The sequence below is a fragment of the Lonchura striata genome, chromosome 3 (genome assembly GCF_050655825.1).
Source record: "Lonchura striata isolate lonStrDom1 chromosome 3, ASM5065582v1, whole genome shotgun sequence".
In the NCBI taxonomy this organism is placed as follows: Eukaryota; Metazoa; Chordata; class Aves; order Passeriformes; family Estrildidae; genus Lonchura; species Lonchura striata.
The window spans coordinates 1704930-1725687 of NC_140705.1; the positions used below are offsets into that span (position 1 = coordinate 1704930).

The 20758-nt window shown below is 45.7% G+C and overlaps 1 protein-coding gene across 2 annotated transcripts; it reads right to left on the bottom strand.

Annotated features, from left to right (window-relative positions):
* Window positions 1-1410: 1410 nt before the first annotated feature.
* On the bottom strand, window positions 1411-19607 carry CHRNA2 (cholinergic receptor nicotinic alpha 2 subunit). Of its 2 annotated transcripts, XM_085574283.1 has the most exons (7): window positions 19569-19594; window positions 12502-12557; window positions 9768-9904; window positions 8043-8087; window positions 6620-6729; window positions 3284-4331; window positions 1411-1678 (listed from the first exon to the last, which is right to left on the bottom strand). In XM_085574283.1, the coding sequence occupies exons 2-7, from the start codon at window positions 12551-12553 to the stop codon at window positions 1553-1555; spliced, it is 1518 nt and encodes a 505-aa protein (XP_085430409.1). In that variant the 5' UTR covers window positions 12554-12557; window positions 19569-19594; the 3' UTR covers window positions 1411-1552. The 2 variants fall into 2 exon arrangements, with proteins under 2 accessions (XP_085430409.1, XP_085430410.1); XM_085574284.1 differs by lacking the exon at window positions 9768-9904 and having other exon boundaries at window positions 1413-1678; window positions 19569-19607.
* Between the last annotated feature and the right edge of the window lie 1151 nt (window positions 19608-20758).

A 20758-nucleotide genomic window follows, 5' to 3' on the forward strand; every position in this document is an offset into this window, starting at 1 on the left:
TTTTGGGATCGTGGGATCACGGGATGTAGGATCACAGGATTATGGGATCATGGGATGATGGGATCAGGTCCAAATCCCTTCTCCATGGACCATCCACAGCGTTATCCCTGTCCCTCAACTTCCTGGGATCATGGGATGGTGGGATCACGGGATTATGGGATCATGTCCGTGATCCTTCTTCATGGACCATCCACAGAATCCCGGTCACACAATTTCATGGGATTTTAGGATGGTGGGATCCCAGGATTATGGCACCACGGGTTTATGGGATTTTGGGATCATGGGATTATGGGATCATCTCTGTGTCCCTTCTGCGTGGACTGTCCACAGCGTTATCCCTGTCCCACAAACTCCTGGGATCATGGGACAGTGGGATTGTGGGATTATGGGATCACGGGGTTATGGGATCGGGAGATTAGGACAGGATCAGATCCAAATTCCTTTTCCACGGACCATCCACAGCATTTTCCATGTCCCACACCTTCCTGGGATCACGGGGTGGTGGGATCACGGGATCATGGGATCACAGGATTATGGGATCATGGGATTATGGGATCACAGGATTATGGGATCACGGGATCATGGGATCATGGGATCATGGGATCACGGGATTATGGGATCATGGGATTATGGGATCATGGGATTATGGGATCATGTCCGTGATCCTTCTGCATGGACCATCCACAGAATCCCTGTCTCACAATTTCATGGGATTATGGGATCTTGGGATCACAGGATTATGGGATTATGTGATCATCTCCATGTTCCTTCAGCACGGACCATCCACATAATCCCTGTCCCAGAACTTCCTGGGATCTTGGGATGGTGGGATCACAGGATTATGGGATCATGGGATCATCTCCATGTTCCTTCAGCACGGACCATCCACATAATCCCTGTCCCAGAACTTCCTGGGATCTTGGGATGGTGGGATCATGACACACCCAGCCGGTCACCACCACATCACCCCATCCCTTTCCCCACCCTCCATTCCCGCTGGAGCTTCTCCCACATCTCCACCTTCCCACCGGCGTCCGGCAGGACGTGGTCACCACCATTCCCACCGTTCCCACCGTTCCCACCGTTCCCACCATTCCCACCATTCCCACCATTCCCACTGTTCCCACCATTCCCACCGTTCCCACCGTTCCCACCACTCCCACCGTTCCCACCGTTCCCACCACTCCCATCATTCCCACCACTCCCACCACTCCAACCACTCCCACCACTCCCACCATTCCCACCATTCCCACCATTCCCACTGTTCCCACCACTCCCACCACTCCCACCATTCCCACCATTCCCACCACTCCCACCATTCCCACCATTCCCACCATTCCCACCATTCCCACCATTCCCACCGTTCCCACCATTCCCACCATTCCCACCGTTCCCACCGTTCCCACCACTCCAACCATTCCCACCATTCCCATCATTCCCACCATTCCCACTATTCCCACCGTTCCCACCATTCCCACCATTCCCACCACTCCCACCACTCCCACCACTCCCACCATTCCCACCACTCCCAGCGCCCGGTCCCGGCCGGGTCCTAGATCATCCCGGCCAGGTAGGGCGGCAGGAAGAGCCCCGCGGTGCCCAGGAGGCAGACGATGATGAAGATCCAGAGGAAGATCCGGTCGATCACCATGGCCACGTACTTCCAGTCTTCCTTCACCTGCCGGCGGGAAAATCCCGTGGGAATCCCTTCCCGGGAATCTCCCGGGATTAGGAGACCACCCAGAGCTTCCCGGGAATCTCCTCGGGGTGAGGAGACCACCCAGAGCTTCCCGGGAATCTCCCGGGATTAGGAGACCACCCAGAGCTTCCCGGGAATCTCCTCGGGGTGAGGAGACGCGGCGTTCCTCGGAAAAGTCCAAACTTTTCCGAGGAATGCTGAGGTGGGATGGAGATCTCCAGGGAAGAGCTGATCCCACCCGGGGTTTTCCAAACCCGCTTTGGGAAAAGCGGGAATGAGCCAAAGGTGGGAGGGGGATCTCCAACATTCCCAAAGGCAACGGGAGCTGGAGGAACCCTCGAGTGATGCTGCAGACCGGGAATGTCCACGGAGGTGGGAGATGGATCACGGATCTCCTCCCTGGGTTTGGGGTCTCAGGAACCAACCACGGATGCCGGAACAGCCCTTCCCAATTTTTGGGATCCCCACCCCCATTTGTGGATCCCAGAACTTCCCTTCCCAAGTTTGGGATCTCCACCCCCATTTGTGGATCCCAGAACTTCCCTTCCCAAGTTTGGGATCTCCAGCCCCATCCACAGGTCCCAGAACTTCCCAATTTTGGTCCTCAAAAAGAAAACCTGGATCCCAGAACTGCTCTTCCCAATTTTGGGATCTCCAGCCCCATCCATGGATCCCAGAACTTCCCTTCCCATTTTTGGGATCTCAGGAATTAAACCCTAATCCCAGACCTTCCCTTCCCAATTTTGGGATCTCCAGCTCCATTTGTAGATCCCAGACCTTCCCTTCCCAATTTTGGGATCTCCAGCTCCATTTGTAGATCCCAGAACTTCCCTTCCCAATTTTGGATCCCAGAACTTCTTAATTTTGGGATCTCCAGCCCCACTTGGAGATCCCAGATCTTCTTTTCCCAATTTTGGGATCTCCCGCTCCACCTGCAGATCCCAGATCTTCCCTTCCCAATTTTGGGATCTCCAGCTCCACCCGTGGATCCCAGATCTTCCCTTCCCAATTTTGGGATCTCCAGCTCCATCCACAGTTCCTGGAACTTCTCTTCTCAACTTTGGTATCTCAGGAACCCTCAGTAGATCCCAGATCTTCCCTTCCCAAGTTTGGGATCTCCAGCCCCACTTGTGGATCCCAGATCTTCCCAAGTTTGGGATCTCCAGCCCCACTTGTGGATCCCAGATCTTCCCAAGTTTGGGATCTCCAGCCCCACTTGTGGATCCCAGATCTTCCCAAGTTTGGGATCTCCAGCCCCACTTGTGGATCCCAGATCTTCCCAAGTTTGGGATCTCCAGCCCCACTTGTGGATCCCAGATCTTCCCAAGTTTGGGATCTCCAGCCCCACTTGTGGATCCCAGATCTTCCCAAGTTTGGGATCTCCACCTCCACCCGTGGATCCCAGATCTTCCCAAGTTTGGGATCTCCACCTCCACCCGTGGATCCCAGATCTTCCCAAGTTTGGGATCTCCAGCCCCACTTGTGGATCCCAGATCTTCCCAATTTTGGGATCTCCTGCCCCACTTGTGGATCCCAGATCTTCCCAAGTTTGGGATCTCCAGCCCCGCGGATCGCAGGACTCACGGCGGAGTCGGCGTCCTCGGCCCGCAGGTGGTCGGCGATGTACTGCACCCCCTCCAGGGCCTTCAGGACCCTGGGGGACAGCGCCAAGCCCCGCTCCGAGCCTTCCTCCTCCTCCTCCTCCTCCTCCTCCTCCTCCTCCTTGGCCGTCCCGCCGGATCCCGACCCTTTCCGGCCGCGGCGGAGCCGCTTTTCCTCGGATCCCGCGGGGTGGCTGGGACAGGTCTTCTCCTCGTCATCCTCCTCGTCGTCCTCGTCCCACCTGTTGTCCACGTCGGTCTCCAGCCAGCAGCGGGAGGCGCCGAGGCGCGCGCCGGCGCCGCGTCCCCCCGTCCCCGCGGGCGGCGCCGGCGGTCTCCTCATGGCCAGCCAGCGCGGCACGGCGCCCAGGAAGAAGCGGCGCACCCAGCGCGGCATGGCGTGGGCGCCGGCCGAGCGGTGGTGGACGTTGAGCACGAAGACGGTGATGACGATGGAGAGGGTGACGAAGATCATGGTGAAGAGCAGGTACTCGCCGATCAGCGGGATGACCAGCGAGGTGGAGGGGATGATCTCGGTGATGAGCAGCAGGAAGACGGTGAGGGACAGCAGCACGGAGATGCAGAGCGTGATCTTCTCGCCGCAGTCCGAGGGCAGGTAGAAGACCAGGACGGTGAGGCAGGAGATGAGGAGGCAGGGGATGATCAGGTTGATGGTGTAGAAGAGCGGCAGGCGCCGGATGACGAAGTAGAAGGTGATGTCGGGGTAGATCTCCGTGCAGCAGTCGTACTTCTTGGAGTTGTAGGTGCCCACGGCGTTGATGATGGCCCACTCGCCGCTCTCCCAGTAGTCCTTGAGGTCCACCTGGTGGTCCATGGTCTCCAGGTCGATATTGGCCTTGTCGTAGGTCCAGGAGCCGAACTTCATCTTGCAGCTCTGCTGGTCGAAGGGGAAGAAGGTGACGTCGATGCTGCAGGAGCTCTTGTAGATGGCCGGCGGCGTCCACTTGACCGTCCCGTCCCAGGACAGGTGGGCCTTGGTCATGTGGGTCACGGCGAACTCGCCGTCGGCGCTGGAAAACAGGGAATGGCCAGGGATGGTCAGGGATGGATGGTCAGGGATGGTCAGGGATGGTCAGGGATGGTCAGGGATGGTCAGGAATGGTCAGGGATGGTCAGGAATGGTCAGGGATGGTCAGGAATGGTCAGGGATGGTCAGGAATGGTCAGGAATGGATGGTCAGGGATGGTCAGGGATGGTCAGAGATGGTCAGGGATGGTCAGGGATGGTCAGGGATGGTCAGGAATGGTCAGGGATGGTCAGGGATGGTCAGGAATGGTCAGGGATGGTCAGAGATGGTCAGGGATGGTCAGGAATGGTCAGGGATGGTCAGGAATGGTCAGGAATGGATGGTCAGGGATGGTCAGGGATGGTCAGAGATGGTCAGGGATGGTCAGGGATGGTCAGGGATGGTCAGAGATGGTCAGAGATGGTCAGGAATGGTCAGGAATGGTCAGGGATGGTCAGGGATGGTCAGGGATGGATGGTCAGGAATGGTCAGGGATGGTCAGGGATGGTCAGGGATGGTCAGGAATGGTCAGGGATGGTCAGGGATGGTCAGGGATGGATGGTCAGGGATGGCCAGGGATGGTCAGAGATGGTCAGAGATGGTCAGGAATGGTCAGGGATGGTCAGGGATGGTCAGGGATGGTCAGGAATGGTCAGGGATGGTCAGGGATGGTCAAGGATGGCCAGGGATGGTCAGGGATGGATGGTCAGAGATGGATGGTCAGGGATGGCCAGGGATGGTCAGGAATGGTCAGGGATGGTCAGGAATGGTCAGGGATGGTCAGGAATGGTCAGGGATGGTCAGGAATGGTCAGGGATGGTCAGGGATGGTCAGGGATGGTCAGGAATGGTCAGGGATGGTCAGGAATGGTCAGGGATGGTCAGGGATGGTCAAGGATGGCCAGGGATGGTCAGGGATGGATGGTCAGAGATGGATGGTCAGGGATGGCCAGGGATGGATGGTCAGGAATGGTCAGGGATGGTCAGGGATGGATGGTCAGGGATGGTCAGGAATGGTCAGGGATGGTCAGGGATGGATGGTCAGGGATGGTCAGGGATGGATGGTCAGGAATGGTCAGGGATGGTCAGGGATGGATGGTCAGGGATGGTCAGGGATGGATGGTCAGGGATGGCCAGGGATGGTCAGGGATGGATGGTCAGGGATGGTCAGGGATGGATGGTCAGGGATGGTCAGGGATGGTCAGGAATGGTCAGGGATGGTCAGGGTTGGATGGTCAGGGATGGTCAGGGATGGTCAGAGATGGTCAGGGATGGTCAGGGATGGTCAGGAATGGTCAGGGATGGTCAGGGATGGCCAGGGATGGTCAGGAATGGTCAGGGATGGTCAGGGATGGTCAGGGATGGTCAGAGATGGATGGTCAGGGATGGTCAGGGATGGTCAGGGATGGCCAGGGATGGTCAGGAATGGTCAGGGATGGTCAGGGATGGTCAGGGATGGTCAGAGATGGATGGTCAGGGATGGTCAGGGATGGTCAGGGATGGCCAGGGATGGTCAGGAATGGTCAGGGATGGTCAGGGATGGTCAGGGATGGTCAGGGATGGTCAGAGATGGATGGTCAGGGATGGTCAGGGATGGTCAGGGATGGATGGTCAGGGATGGTCAGGAATGGTCAGGAATGGTCAGGGATGGTCGGGGATGGTCATAGATGGTCAGGGATGGTCAGGGATGGTCTGGGATGGTCAGGGATGGTCGGGGATGGTCAGGGATGGTCAGGGATGGTCAGGGATGGCCAGGGATGGTTAGGGATGGTCAGGGATGGTCAGGGATGGTCAGGGATGGATGGTCAGGGATGGTCAGGGATGGTCAGGGATGGTCAGGGTTGGATGGTCAGGGATGGTCAGAGATGGTCAGGGATGGTCAGGGATGGTCAGGGATGGTCAGGGATGGTCAGGGATGGTCAGGGATGGTCAGGAATGGAATGGTCAGGAATGGTCGGGGATGGTCAGGAATGGTCAGGGATGGTCAGGGATGGTCAGAGATGGTCAGGGATCAGTCTTGGGATGAGCCTTGGGATGAGACTTGGTTGGAGAAGGGATGAAGGTGGAATGGGATAATGAAATGGAATCTATGGGATGGATGGGATGGAATCAATGGGATCAATGGGAACAATGGGATCCATGGGATCCATGGGATCAATGGGAACAATGGGATCAATGGGATCAATGGGATCAACGGGATGGGATGGGATGGGATGGGATGGGATGGGATGGGATGGGATGGGATGGGATTCCCGGCCATCCCAGGAATTCCGGTGCCGGCAGCGGCACTGACTTGTTGTAGAGGACGAGATCCGGGATCCAGATCATCTCGGAGGGGACGTGGATGGAGGTGACGTTGTCGAACTCGGCCGGATCCCAGCGCAGCTTGTAGTCGCTCCACTCCTGCGGACACGCCCAGCCCATCCATGGAAAACATCCATGGAAAACATCCGGGAAACTCATCCATGGAAAACATCCATGGAACCAATCCATGGAGCTCATCCATGGAAAACATCCATGGAAAACATCTGGGAAGCTCATCCATGGAAAACATCCATGGACCAGATCCACAGAGCAGAACCATGGAGCCAATCCATGGAGCCGATCCATGGAGCTCATCCATGGAAACAATCAATGGAGCAGATCCACAGAGCAGATCCATGGAGCTCATCCGCGGAGCAGATCCATGGAACCAATCCATGGAGCTCATCCATGGAAAACATCCATGGAAAACATCCGGGAAGCTCATCCATGGAAAACATCCATGGAGCAGATCCATGGGGCAGATCCATGGAAAACATCCATGGAAAACATCCAGGGAAAACATCCGGGAAGCTCATCCATGGAAAACATCCATGGAACCAATCCATGGAGCTCATCCATGGAAAACATCCATGGAAAACATCCAGGGAAAACATCCGGGAAGCTCATCCATGGAAAACATCCAGGGAAAACATCCGGGAAGCTCATCCATGGAAAACATCCATGGAACCAATCCATGGAGCTCATCCATGGAAAACATCCATGGAAAACATCCAGGGAAAACATCCGGGAAGCTCATCCATGGAAAATATCCATGGAGCAGATCCACAGAGCAGAACCATGGAGCCAATCCATGGAAAACATCCATGGAGCTCATCCATGGAAACAATCCATGGAGCAGATCCACAGAGCAGATCCATGGAGCTCATCCACGGAGCAGATCCATGGAACCAATCCATGGAAAAAATCCATGGAAACAATCCATGGAGCAGATCCACAGGGCAGATCCATGGAGAAGATTCATGGAAAAATCCATGGAGCTCATCCATGGAGCCGATCCATGGAGCTCATCCATGGAAACAATCCATGGAGCAGATCCACAGAGCAGAACCATGGAGCTCATCCACGGAGCAGATCCATGGAACCAATCCATGGAGCTCATCCATGGAGCAGATCCATGGAACCAATCCATGGAGCTCATCCATGGAGCAGATCCATGGAACCAATCCATGGAGCTCATCCATGGCGTGGATCCCATGAGCAGAGCCATGAAGCAGATCCAAGGAGCAGATCCATAGAGCTCATACAAGGAGCAGATCCATGGAGCTGATCCATGGAGGAGATCCATGGGGCAGATCCATGGGGCAGATTCCCAAATCCCAAACCCCAAATCCCAATCCCAAACCCAAATCCCAAACCCAAATCCCAATCCCAATTCCAATCCCGATCCCCACCTGCTTCAGCCAGACGTTCGTGGTCATCATCTGGTTCTTCTCATCCTGCGGTGGGGAGGAGGGATGAGCCGGAGGGAGATCCCGAGGGATTGTCCCAAAATTCCCGGGATCCCAAAATTTCCCAAATCCCAAAATTCCCGAGATCCCAAAACTTCCCAGATCCCAAAATTCCCTGGGTACCAAAATTTTGGCGGCAGAATCCTGGGAATTTGGGCAGAATCCCAGGAATTTGGGTGGAGTCCCAGGAATTTCAGCAGAATCCTGGGAATTTGGGTCACAGAATCCCGGGAATTTCAGTCAGAGAATCTGGGAATTCGGGCAGCAGAACCCTGGGAATTTCGGTGGCAGAATCCCAGGAATTTGGGTGGCAGCATCCCGGGAATGTGGGTAGCAGAATCCCGGGAATTTCATGCACAGAATCCCGGGAATTTAGGCGGCAGAATCTCGGGAATTTCATGCACAGAATACCAGGAATTTGGGTCTCGGAATCCCGGGAATTTGGGCCTCAGAATCCCGGGAATGTGGGCATTGGAATCCCAGGAATTTCAAGCCCAGAACCCCGGGACTTTCATGCACAGAATCCCGGGAATTTCAAGCCCAAAATCCCGGGACTTTCAAGCCCGGAATCCCGGGAATGTAGGCGGCAGAATCCCGGGAGTTTCATGCACAGAATCCCGGGAATGTGGGTCTCGGAATCCCGGGACTTTCATGCACAGAATCCCGGGAATGTGGGTCTCGGAATCCCGGGACTTTCAAGCCCAGAATCCCGGGACTTTCATGCACAGAATCCCGGGAATTTGGTTCTTGGAATCCCGGGACTTTCAAGCCCAGAACCCCGGGACTTTCATGCACAGAATCCCGGGAATTCGGGAGGCAGAATCCCGGGAATGTGGGTGGCAGAACCGCGGGAAATTTGGTCTCAGAATCCCGGGACTTTCATGCACAGAATCCCGGGAATTTGGTTCTTGGAATCCCGGGAATCCTGGGAATATGGGTCTCGGAATCTCGGGAATCCCGAGAATGTGGGTCTCGGAATGCCAGGAATTTCAAGCGCAGAATCCCAAGAATTTCAAGCACAGTATCCCGGGACTTTCATGCACAGAATCCCGGGAATTTGGGTGGCTGAATCCCGGGACTTTCAAGCCCAGAACCCCAGGACTTTCATGAACAGAATCCCGGGACTTTCATGCACAGAATCCCGGGAATTTCAAGCCCAAAATCCCGGGACTTTCATGCACAGAATCCCGGGAATGTGGGTCTCGGAATCCCGGGACTTTCAAGCCCAGAATCCCGGGAATGTGGGTGGCAGAATCCCGGGACTTTCATGCACAGAATCCCGGGACTTTCATGCACAGAATCCCGGGACTTTCATGCACAGAATCCCGGGACTTTCATGCACAGAATCCCGGGACTTTCATGCACAGAATCCCGGGACTTTCATGCACAGAATCCCGGGACTTTCATGCACAGAATCCCGGGACTTTCATGCACAGAATCCCGGGACTTTCATGCACAGAATCCCGGGACTTTCATGCACAGAATCCCGGGACTTTCATGCACAGAATCCCGGGACTTTCATGCACAGAATCCTGGGACTTTCAAGCCCAGAATCCCGGGAATGTGGGCGGCAGAATCCCAGGACTTTCATGCACAGAATCCCGGGACTTTCGAGCCCAGAATGCCGGGAATGGCGGGAATGGCGGGAATGGCGCGGCGGTGGCTCACCACGTCGATGAGCTGCGCCACGGCGAGCCCGAAGCGCACGGTGACCACGGCGGAGCCGTTGGGCACCGGCCGCGCCCAGCGCGAGTAGCGCCCGAAGAGGCGCCGGAAGAGGCGCTCCGAGCCCGGAGCCGCCCGGCCTGGAATGGGAGCGGGAATTACGGACGGGGAACCACCGGGGATCCACTGGGAAACACCGGGAATCCACTGGGAACCACCGGGGATCCACTGGGAAACACCGGGAATTCACTGGGAACCACCGGGGATCCACTGGGAACCACCGGGAATCCACTGGGAACCACCGGGGATCCACTGGGAAACACCGGGAATTCATTGGGAATAATGCGGGGATTCATTGGGAATAATGCGGGGATTCATTGGGAATCGTTGGGGGATTCATTGGGAATCGTTGGGGGATTCATTGGGAATCGTTGGGGGATTCATTGGGAATCATTGGGGGATCCATTGGGAATCACATGGGAATCCATTGGGAATCGTTGGGGGATCCATTGGGAATCGTTGTGGAATCCATTGGGAATCATTGGGGGATTCATTGGGAATAATGTGGGGATTCATTGGGAATCGTTGGGGGATCCATTGGGAATCGTTGGGGAATCCATTGGGAATCGTTGGGGGATCCATTGGGAATCGTTGGGGGATCCATTGGGAATCGTTGGGGGATCCATTGGGAATCGTTGGGGGATCCATTGGGAATCGTTGGGGGATCCACTGGGAATCGTTGGGGGATTCATTGGGAATCGTTGGGGGTCCATTGGGAATCGTTGGGGGATCCATTGGGAATCGTTGGGGAATTCATTGGGAATTGTTGGGGAATTAATTGGGAATCACACGGGAATCCATTGGGAATCGTTGGGGAATCCATTGGGAATTGTTGGGCAATCCATTGGGAATCGTTGGGGGATTCATTGGGAATCGTGGAATCCATTGGGAATAATGCGGGGATTCATTGGGAATAATGCGGGGATTAATTGGGAATAATGCGGGGATTAATTGGGAATCGTTGGGGGATCCACTGGGAATCGTTGGGGGATTCATTGGGAATCATTGGGGGATTCATTGGGAATCACCGGGAATCCATTGGGAATCATTGGGGGATTCATTGGGAATCATTGGGGGATTCATTTGGAATCGTTGGGGAATCCATTGGGAATTGTTGGGGAATTCATTGGGAATAATGCGGGGATTCATTGGGAATCGTTGGGAATTCATTGGGAATCCATTGGGAATCGTTGGGGGATCCATTGGGAATCGTTGGGAAATTGTTGGGGAATTTGGGAATTATTTGGGAATTATTTGGGAATTTTTTTAGGGAGTTCAGGAATTATTTCAGAATTATTTGGGAATTGTTTGGGAATTTTTTGAGAATTTGGGAATTACTTGGGAACTGTTTGGGAATTATTTGGGAATTGTTTGGGAATTGTTTCAGGATTATTTTGGAAATTGTTGGGGAATTGTTTGGGAATTATTTCGGAATTATTTTGGGAATTATTTGGGAATTATTTCAGAATTATCTGGGAATTATTTCAGAATTGTTTGGGAATTGTTTGGGAATTATTTGGGAATTGTTTTCAGAAATTCGGAATTTGGGAATCTGGGAATTTTAGGGAATTTTGGGAATTATTTGAGAATTTTGGGGATTTTGGGAATATTTGGGGGATTTTTGGGAATAGTTTTGGGGATATTTTGGGGAATATTTTCAGAATTTGGGAATATTTGGGGGAATACTTTGGGAATTTTGAGGATCATTTTGGGAGTATTTTTGGCAATTGTGGGGATTTTGGGAATATTTTTGGGGAATATTTTGGAATTTTGGGATATTTTGGAGAATTTGGGGAATATTTTGGGAATATTTTGGGAATTTTGGGGAGTTTTGGGGAAGATTTTGGGAATTTGGGGATTTTTTGGGAATATTTGGGGAATATTTTGGGGATTTTGGGGAATATTTTGGGGATTTTGGGGAATATTTGGGGAATATTTTGGGGTAGATTTTGGGGTAGATTTGGGGATTTTTGGGGTAGATTTTTGGGAATATTTTTGGGGATATTTTGGGGATATTTTGGGAATTTTGGGTCTATTTTGGTGTAGGTTTGGGGATTTTTGGGGCTATTTTGGGGTAGATTTGGGAATATTTTGGGGCTGTTTTGGGGTAGATTTGTGGATTTTTGGGGATATATTGGGGTAGATTTGGGGATTTTTGGGGCTGTTTTGGGGCAATTTTGTGGATTTTTGGGGATTTTTGGGGCTATTTTTGAGCTATTTTGGGTATTTTTGGGTATTTTTGGGGCTATTTTGGGGCTATTTTGTGTATTTTTGGGAATATTTTGGGGCAATTTTGTGTATTTTGGGTATTTTTGGGGCTATTTTGGGGCAATTTTGGGTATTTTTGGGGATTTTTGGGAATATTTTGGGGCTATTTTGTGGATTTTTGGGAATATTTTGTGGATTTTTGGGAATATTTTGGGGCAATTTTGTGTATTTTTGTGTATTTTGGGAATATTTTGGGTCTATTTTGGGTATTTTGGGGGATTTTTGTGTATTTTTGGGAATATTTTGGGTCTATTTTGGGTATTTTTGGGTATTTTTGGGAATATTTTGGGGCAATTTTGGGTATTTTTGGGTATTTTGGGGGATTTTGGGGGATTTTTGGGTATTTTGGGGGATTTTTGTGTATTTTTGGGAATATTTTGGGTCTATTTTGGGGATTTTGGGGTCTCACCCCCGGCCAGGCTCAGCAGGGCCCAGCAGAGGCCGAAGGTCCCGGGGCCCATCCGGCTGCAATTAACACAGACAGTTAATTAGCTAATCAGGTAATCAATGAACCAGCGCTAATCAGGGGTGATCAGCGAGCCGGGGGTTACAGGTTCATTCATGAGGGTAATTAATTAATGAGCGTTAATTAGGGGTGATCAGCGAGCCGGGATGGATGAGCGGGGGGGTTACAGGTTCATTAATGAGGGTAATTAATTAATGAGCGCTAATTAGGAGTTCCTGACTGAGCAGGGATGGATGAGTGGGGGGCTACAGGTTCATTAATGAAGGGGTAATTAATTAATGAGCGTTAATTAGGAGTTCATGACCGAGCGGGGATGGATGGGGGGGTTACAGGTTCATTCATGAGGGTAATTAATTAATGAGCGTTAATTAGGGGTTGATGACTGAGCGGGGATGGATGAGCGGGGGTTACAGGTTCATTCATGAGGGTAATTAATTAATGAGCGTTAATTAGGGGTTCATGACTGAGCGGGGATGGATGAGCGGGGGTTACAGGTTCATTAATGAGTCTAATTAATTAATTAATGAGCGCTAATTAGGGGTTAATCAGCAAGCAGGGATGGATGAGGGTGATTATGGAATTCATTAATGAGGAGTAATTAATTAATGAGCGCTAATTAGGGGTTAATTAGTGAGCAGGGATTGATGAGGGTGATTACAGAGATAATTAATGAAGGGGTAATTAATGAATGTAATTAGAGATGGTTAATGAGGGCGATTCATTAATGAGGGGTGATTAGAGAGTTCATTAACGATCTGGATTAATTAATGGGGTAATTAGCAGGTGATCACCAAGGGGTTAATTAAAGACAGGGCAATTAGGGAGTTCATTAATGAGGGCATAATTAATGAGGGGAATTACAGCTAATTAATGAGGGATATTCATTAATGAGAGGGATTAAGGGAATTCATTACTGAGGGGGTAATTAATTAATGAGGGTAATTAGGGGTTAATGAGCGAGCGGGGATTGATGAGGGTGATTAGGGAGTTCATTAATGAGGGGTTAATTAATGACTGTAATTAGAGACGCTTAATGACAGAAATTCATTAATGAGGGGTGATTAGACAGACAATTAACAGCAGTAATTAATGAATTAACAGCTAATTAGCGGTAATCAGTGAGCGGGGATTGATGAGGGGCGATTACAGGTTAATTAATGAGGGTAATTAATTAATTAATGGGTAATCAGTGGGTAATTAGTGAGCAGGGATTGATGAGGGGAGAGTTAATGAGAGGGATTAAGGGAGTTCATTAATGAGGGGTTAATTAATGAGGGGGGTTAATGAGGGGTGATTAGAGAGATAATTAATGAGGGGTTAATTAATGAGGAGATATTAGAGACAGTTGATGACGGTGACTAATTAATGAGGGATAATTAGAGACCGTTAATGAAAATAATTAATTAATGAGGGGTAATTAGAGAGTTCATGAATGGGGTTAATTAATTAATGAGTGCTAATTAGGGGTTAATTAGTGCCAGGGAGTTAATGAACGAGGGGTAATTAATGAGGAGTAATTAGAGACGCTCAATGAGAGTGATTCATTAATGAGGGGTAATTAGAGACAGTTAATGAGAGGTTAATTAATGGCGGTAATAAGGGATTAACTAATGAGGGGTTCATTAATGAGGGGTAATTAGGGAGTTCATTAATGGGCGCTAATCAGAGAGTTCATTAATGAGGGGGTAATTAATGAGGGGAATTACAGCTAATTAATGAGGGAGATTGATTAATGAGGGGGAATTGGGCAGTTCATTAATGAGGTGGTAATTAATTAATGAGCACTAATTAGGGGTTAATGAGCAAGCGGGAATGGATGAGGGGGGATTGCAGGTTAATTAATGAGGGGCAATTAATTAATTAGTGGGTAATTAGCAGGCAATTAGTGAGCCGGGATTATAGAATTCATTAATGAGGGGCAATTAATGAGCGGTAATTACTGAGGGGTAATTAGAAATGGTTAATGAGGGGGTAATTAATTATTAGGTAATTAGGGATTAATTAATGAGGGGGAATGACAGTTAATTAATGAGGGTAATTAGAGACGGTTAATGGGAATGATTCCTTAATGGGGTAATTAGGGGGTTAATTAATGAGGAGGTAATTAATTAATGGCGGAAATTAGGGGCTAATAGTGAGGGGTTAATTAATGAGGGCTTAATTACTGAGGGGTGATTAGGGAGTTAATGAATGAGGGGGTAATTAATGAATGTAATTAGAGACGCTTAATGAGGGAGATTCATTAATGAGGGGTAATTAGGGAATTCATTAATGAGGGATTCATTAATGAGGGAGTAATTAATGAGGACTGATTAGAGAATTCATTAATGAGGGGCTAATTAATAAATGCAATTAGAGACGCTTAATGAGCATAATTAATTAAGGAGGGGTGATTAGGGATTAATTACCAAAGAGATAATTAATTGGGTAATTAGGGGTTAATCAATGAGGGGTTAATTAATGAGGGGTAATTCCAGACAATTAATGTGCACAATTAATTAGTGAGAGGTAATTAGAGAGCGTTAATGAGCTTAAATTAATGAGGGGTAATTAGGGATTAATTAATGAGGGGTTAATTAATGAATGCCATTAGAGACAGGTAATGAACCTAATTAATTAATGAGGTGTGATTAATGAGGGGGAAATTAATGAGTGCTAATTAGGGAGTTCATTAATGAGGGGTTAATTAATGGCGGGAAATAAAGAGAGTTAATGAGTGGGTAATTAAAGAGTTAATTAATGAGGGCTAATTAGAGCCAGTGAGGGTAATTAGGGATTAATTAATGAGGGGTTAATTAATGAATGCCATTAGAGATGGGAAATGAGGAGAATTCATTAACGAGGGGTTCATTAATGGGGTAATTAAAAAGTTAATTAATGAGGGGTAATTAGAGCTAATGAGGGTAATTAGGGGTTAATTAATGACGGGTAATTAGAGTCAGTGAGGGTAATTAGGGGTTAATTAATGAGGGGGTGATTAATGGGGTAATTAGGGAATTCATTAATGCGGCGTTAATTAATGAGGGTAATTAGGGACAATGAATGAGGGGTAATTAATTATTGAAGGTAATTAGAGCCAGTTAATGAGGGGGTAATGAATTAATGAGGGTTAATTACAGATTCATTAATGAGGGGGAATAAGAGAGTTCAATAATGAGGGGTTAATTAATGAGGGGCAGTTAATGAGAGGCAATTCGGGAGTTAATTAGTGAAGGGTTAATTACTGAGGGGTGATTATGGGGTTAATTAATTAGTGTTAATTAGAGAGTTCATTAATGAGGGGTAATTAATGAAGGTAATTAGAGACAATTAATGAGGGGTAATTAATTAGTGAGGGGTGATGAAAGAGTTCATTAATGGGGTAATTAGGGAGGTAATTAGTGAGGGGTGATTAATGAGGGGTAATTAGGGAGTTAATTAATGTGAGGTAATTAATGAGGGGTTAATTAACGAGGTGTAATTAGAGACTTAATTAACGAGGTGTAATTAGAGACTTAATTGCTGAGGGATTTAACTAATGAGAGGTTAATTAGAGACTAAATTAATGATCGGGTAATTAGGGAATTAATTAATGATGGGTAATGAGAGAGTTAATTAATGAGGGGCTTAATTAATGAGAGGGTAATTAGAGAGTGAATTAATGAGGAACTTAATGAGAGGGTAATTAAAGTGTTAATTAATGAAGGGGTAATTACAGAGTTAATTAATGAGGGGGTAATTAGGGAATTAATTAGTGACTCTGTAAGTAGAGACTTAATTAATGGGAGAATAATTAGGGAGTTAATTAATGAGGGGTAATTAGGGAATTAATTAATGATGGTAAATTCGGGAGTTAATTAATGAGAGGATAATTAGGGGGTTAATTAATGATGGGTGATTAGGGGGTTAATTAATGAGGGGTAATTAGCGAAGGGAGAATTCGGGAATTAATGAGGGGGTAATTAGGATGACGTCATTAATGAGGGCTAATTAGGCCATAAGAAATTACGTCATTAGAGAATTAATTAGAGCGCTAATTAGCGCCTCGTTAATTAGGATTAATGACGTCATTAGAGCTTCATTAATGACGTCACTAATTGGGGTGTGCACTTAGAGACTTAATTACGATGAAGTAATTAGGGGGTGATTAATGAAGGAATTAATTAAGAGCTGCAATTAGGGAATGAAGAATTAGGACATTAATTAATTAATTAAGAGCTGCAATTAGGGAATGAATAATTATAATATTAATTAATTAATTAACAGCTGCAATTAGGGGATGAATAATTGCGTCATTAATTAGGAATTGTTATTAGGAAGCAATTAATTAATCACTAGGGGAATGAATGAGGAATTAATTAATGAATGAAGAGCTGCAATTAGGGAATGACTCATCAATTAATTCAGATCTGTAATTAGGGAATGAATGATTACGTCATTAATTAGAACTTGGAATTAGGGAGCAATTAATTAATTAGTTAATTCATTAATTCAGACTTATAATTAGGGAATGAATAATCGGGTCTTTAATTAATAGTGATAATTAGGGAGTGAATGATGAATTAATTAATTAAGAGTTGCAATTAGGGAATGATTAATTAATTAATTATATAACAGTTATAATTAGGGAATGAGTAATTGCATCATTAATTAAGAGTTGCAATTAGGAATGAGTGATTACGTCATTAATTAGAAATTGCAATTAATTAATTAATTTGAATTCATAATTAGGGAATTAATAATTGCGTCATTAATTAGGAATTGTAATTAGGGAATTATTACATAATGAATGAATTAATTAATGCATGGTAATTAGGGAATGAATAATTGCGTCATTAATTAAGAGTTGCAATTAGGGAATTATTAATTAATTAAGAATTTTAATTAAGGAATGTATAATTAGGTTATTGATTAGGAGCTGAAATCAGGGAATGATTAATTAATGAATTCATTAATTAAGAGTCATAATTAGGGAATGACTGATTGCATCATTAATTGGGGAATGACTGATTGATTAATTAATCACCGGGAGTAATTAGGGAATGAGTGATTGCATCATTAATGAGGAATTGTAATTAGGGAATGACTCATTAATTAATTAATTAATGGGGGTAATTAGAGAATGAGTGATGGCATCATTAATTAGGGAATTACATTGATTAATTAATTAATGGGGTAATTAGGGAATGAGCGACTGCGTCATTAATGAGGAGCTGCAATCAGGGAAGCATTAATGAAGGCAGGAATTAATGAGGGTTAATTAGGGGATGAATTAATTGATTTTTCCCGCAATTTTTTTAGGATTTTCCCGGATTTTTTTTTTAGGATTTTTTAAAGGATTTTTAATTTTTTTTTTTTTTAGGATTTTCCCCCAAATTTTGGGGGATTTTTCCGGATTTTTCCCGGAATTTTGGGGGGAATTTTTTTAGGATTTTTCCCGGATTTCTTTTAGGATTTTTCCCGGATTTTTCTAGGATTTTTTTAAGAATTTTTTTTTATTTTTTTTATTTTTTTTTTTTTTAGGATTTTCCCGGATTTTTATGGGATTTTTCCAGATATTTTTTTTAGGATTTTTTATAGGATTTTTTAAAGGATTTTCCCGATTTTTTTTTAGGATTTCTCCCAGATTTTTTAAGGATTTCTCCCAGATTTTTTTTAGGATTTCTCCCAGATTTTTTTTTTCTCGGGTTTGTTTTAGGATTTTCCCGGATTTTTTGGGATTTTTTCCGGATTTTTTAGATTTTTTTCTTTTTTTTTGGGATTTTCCCGGATTTTTTTTAGAATTTTTCCCGGATTTTTTTGGGATTTTCCCGGATTTTTTTAGGAATTTTCCCGGATTTTTTTTAGGAATTTTTCCAGATTTTTTAAAGGTTTTTTTAGGATTTTCCCTGATTTTTTTAGGATTTTTCCGGATTTTTTGGGGAATTTTTTTTTTTAGATTTTTTTTAAAGGATTTTTTTTAGGATTTTTCCCGGTTTTTTTTTTATTTTTCCCGGGGTTCTTTTAGGATTTTCTCTGGGTTTTCCCGGTTTTTTTTTCCTTTTAACTCCTTTTTTTTTTCATTTTTTTCCCCCCGGATTTTTCCATATTTTTTTTAGGAATTTTTCGGGATTTTTCCAGGTTTATTCCCGGATTTTTTTCCTTTATTTATTTATTTATTTATTTATTTATTTATTTATTTATTTTTAATTTTTTTTTGTTTGTTTTCCAGCATTTTTTGAGCTTTTTCACTGAGTTTTTCCCGGATATTTTTTTATTTTTCCCGGATTCTTTTTTTTTTTTTTTTTTTCCGGGGTTTTGGGGAAATTTTTTTTTGTGGATTTTTTGGAGATTTTTCACGAATTTTTTTAAAGTTTTTTTTTTTCCCCAGTTTTTTTCATTATTTTTTTAATTATTATTTTTAAAAAATGTTTTAATTTTTTTTTTTCCCCGGGATTTTTCCCGATTTTTTTTTTTTTAATTTCATTTTATTTTGGGGATTTTCCCCAGATTTTTTTTTTTTTAATTTTATTTTATTTTGGGGGATTTTTCCCGGATTTTTTATTTTATTTCATTTCATTTTTGGGATTTTTTTCCAGATTTTTCTTTTTCTTTAATTCCATTTTGGGGGATTTCCCCCGGATTTTTTTATTTTATCTTATTTTATTTTATGGATTTTTCCCGGATTTTTTTTTTTTTTCCATTTTATTTTGGGGATTTTTCCCAGATTTTTTTTTTTTTTTTTAAATTCATTTCATTTTTGGGGATTTTTCCCGGATTATTTTTTTATTCTATTTTAATTTTTAGGGATTTTTCCCAAATTTTTCTTTTAAATTTTATTTTATTTGGAGAATTTTCCCCGGATTTTATTTTTTTTTTTTTCTTTTCATTTTTGGGGATTTTTCCCGGATTTTTTTTTAATTTCATTTTAGCGGGAACCCCCCATTTTTAGCGGGAAAACCCCCAATATTTGGCGGGAAAAGTCCTATTTTTAGCGGGAAAAAATCCCCCTTTTTGGCGGGAACCCCCCGTTTTTGGCGGGAACCCCTTACCTGCTTGGCGGGAGCCGCGGCGCGGGAAAGGCGAAGGGGGCGGGGCCGAGCGGCGCGCGCGGGAAAAGGGGAGGGGGGGGAGGGGCGGGGGAGGGGGGGAGGGGCGGGTCCGCAAAACCCGGAACGGATCCGGAGCGGGACGGGGAAAAAAAACCGGAATTGGGGGAAAAAAGGGAAATTTGGGGGAAAAAAGGGAAATTTGGGGATTTTTGGAGAAGAAAAAGGGAATTTTTGGGAAAAAATCGGAATTTTGGAGGGATTTTTTGGGGAAGAAAAGGGAATTTTGGGGGAAAAATTGGAATTTTTGGGGGAAGAAAAGGGAATATTGGGGGGATTTTTGGAGAAGAAAAAGGGAATTTTTGGGGAAAAATGGGCATTTTGGGGGGATTTTGGGGAGGAAAAGGGAATATTTGGGGAAAAATTTGAATTTTTGGGGGAAGAAAAGGGAATTTTTGGGGAGGAAAAGGGAATATTGGGGGGATTTTTGGAGAAGAAAAAGGGAATTTTTGGGGAAAATGGGGATTTTTGGGGGATTTTTGGGGAGGAAAAGGGATTTTTTGGGGGAGTTTTGGGGAAGTAAAAGGGAATTTTTGGGAAAAAATGGGAATTTTGGGGGGATTTTTGGGGGAAGAAAAGGGAATTTTGGGGGGAAGAAAAGGGAATATTGGGGGATTTTTGGAGAAGAAAAAGGGAATTTTTGGGGAAAAATGGGAATTTTTGAGGGAATTTTGGGGAGGAAAAGGGAATATTTGGGGAAAAATTTGAATTTTTGGGGGAAGAAAAGGGAATTTTTGGGGAGGAAAAGGGAATTTTTGGGGAAGTAAAAGGGAATTTTTGGGAAAAAATGGGAATTTTGGGGGGAAGAAAAGGGAATTTTTTGGGAGGAAAAGGGAATATTGGGGGGATTTTTGGAGAAGAAAAAGGGAATTTTTGGGAAAAATGGAAAATTTGGGTGAATTTTTGGTGAAAAAAGGGAATATTTGGGGAAAAATTGAATTTTGGGGGGATTTTTGGTGAAAAAAGGGAATTTTTGGGGGGGATTTTTGAGGAAGTAAAAGGAAATTTTGGGGAAAGAAAAGGGAATTTTTGGGAAAAAAATTGGAATTTCAGGGGGATTTTTGGGGAAGAAAAGGGAATTTTGGTGAAAAATTGGAATTTTGAGAGCATTTTTGGGGGAAAAAAGGGACTTT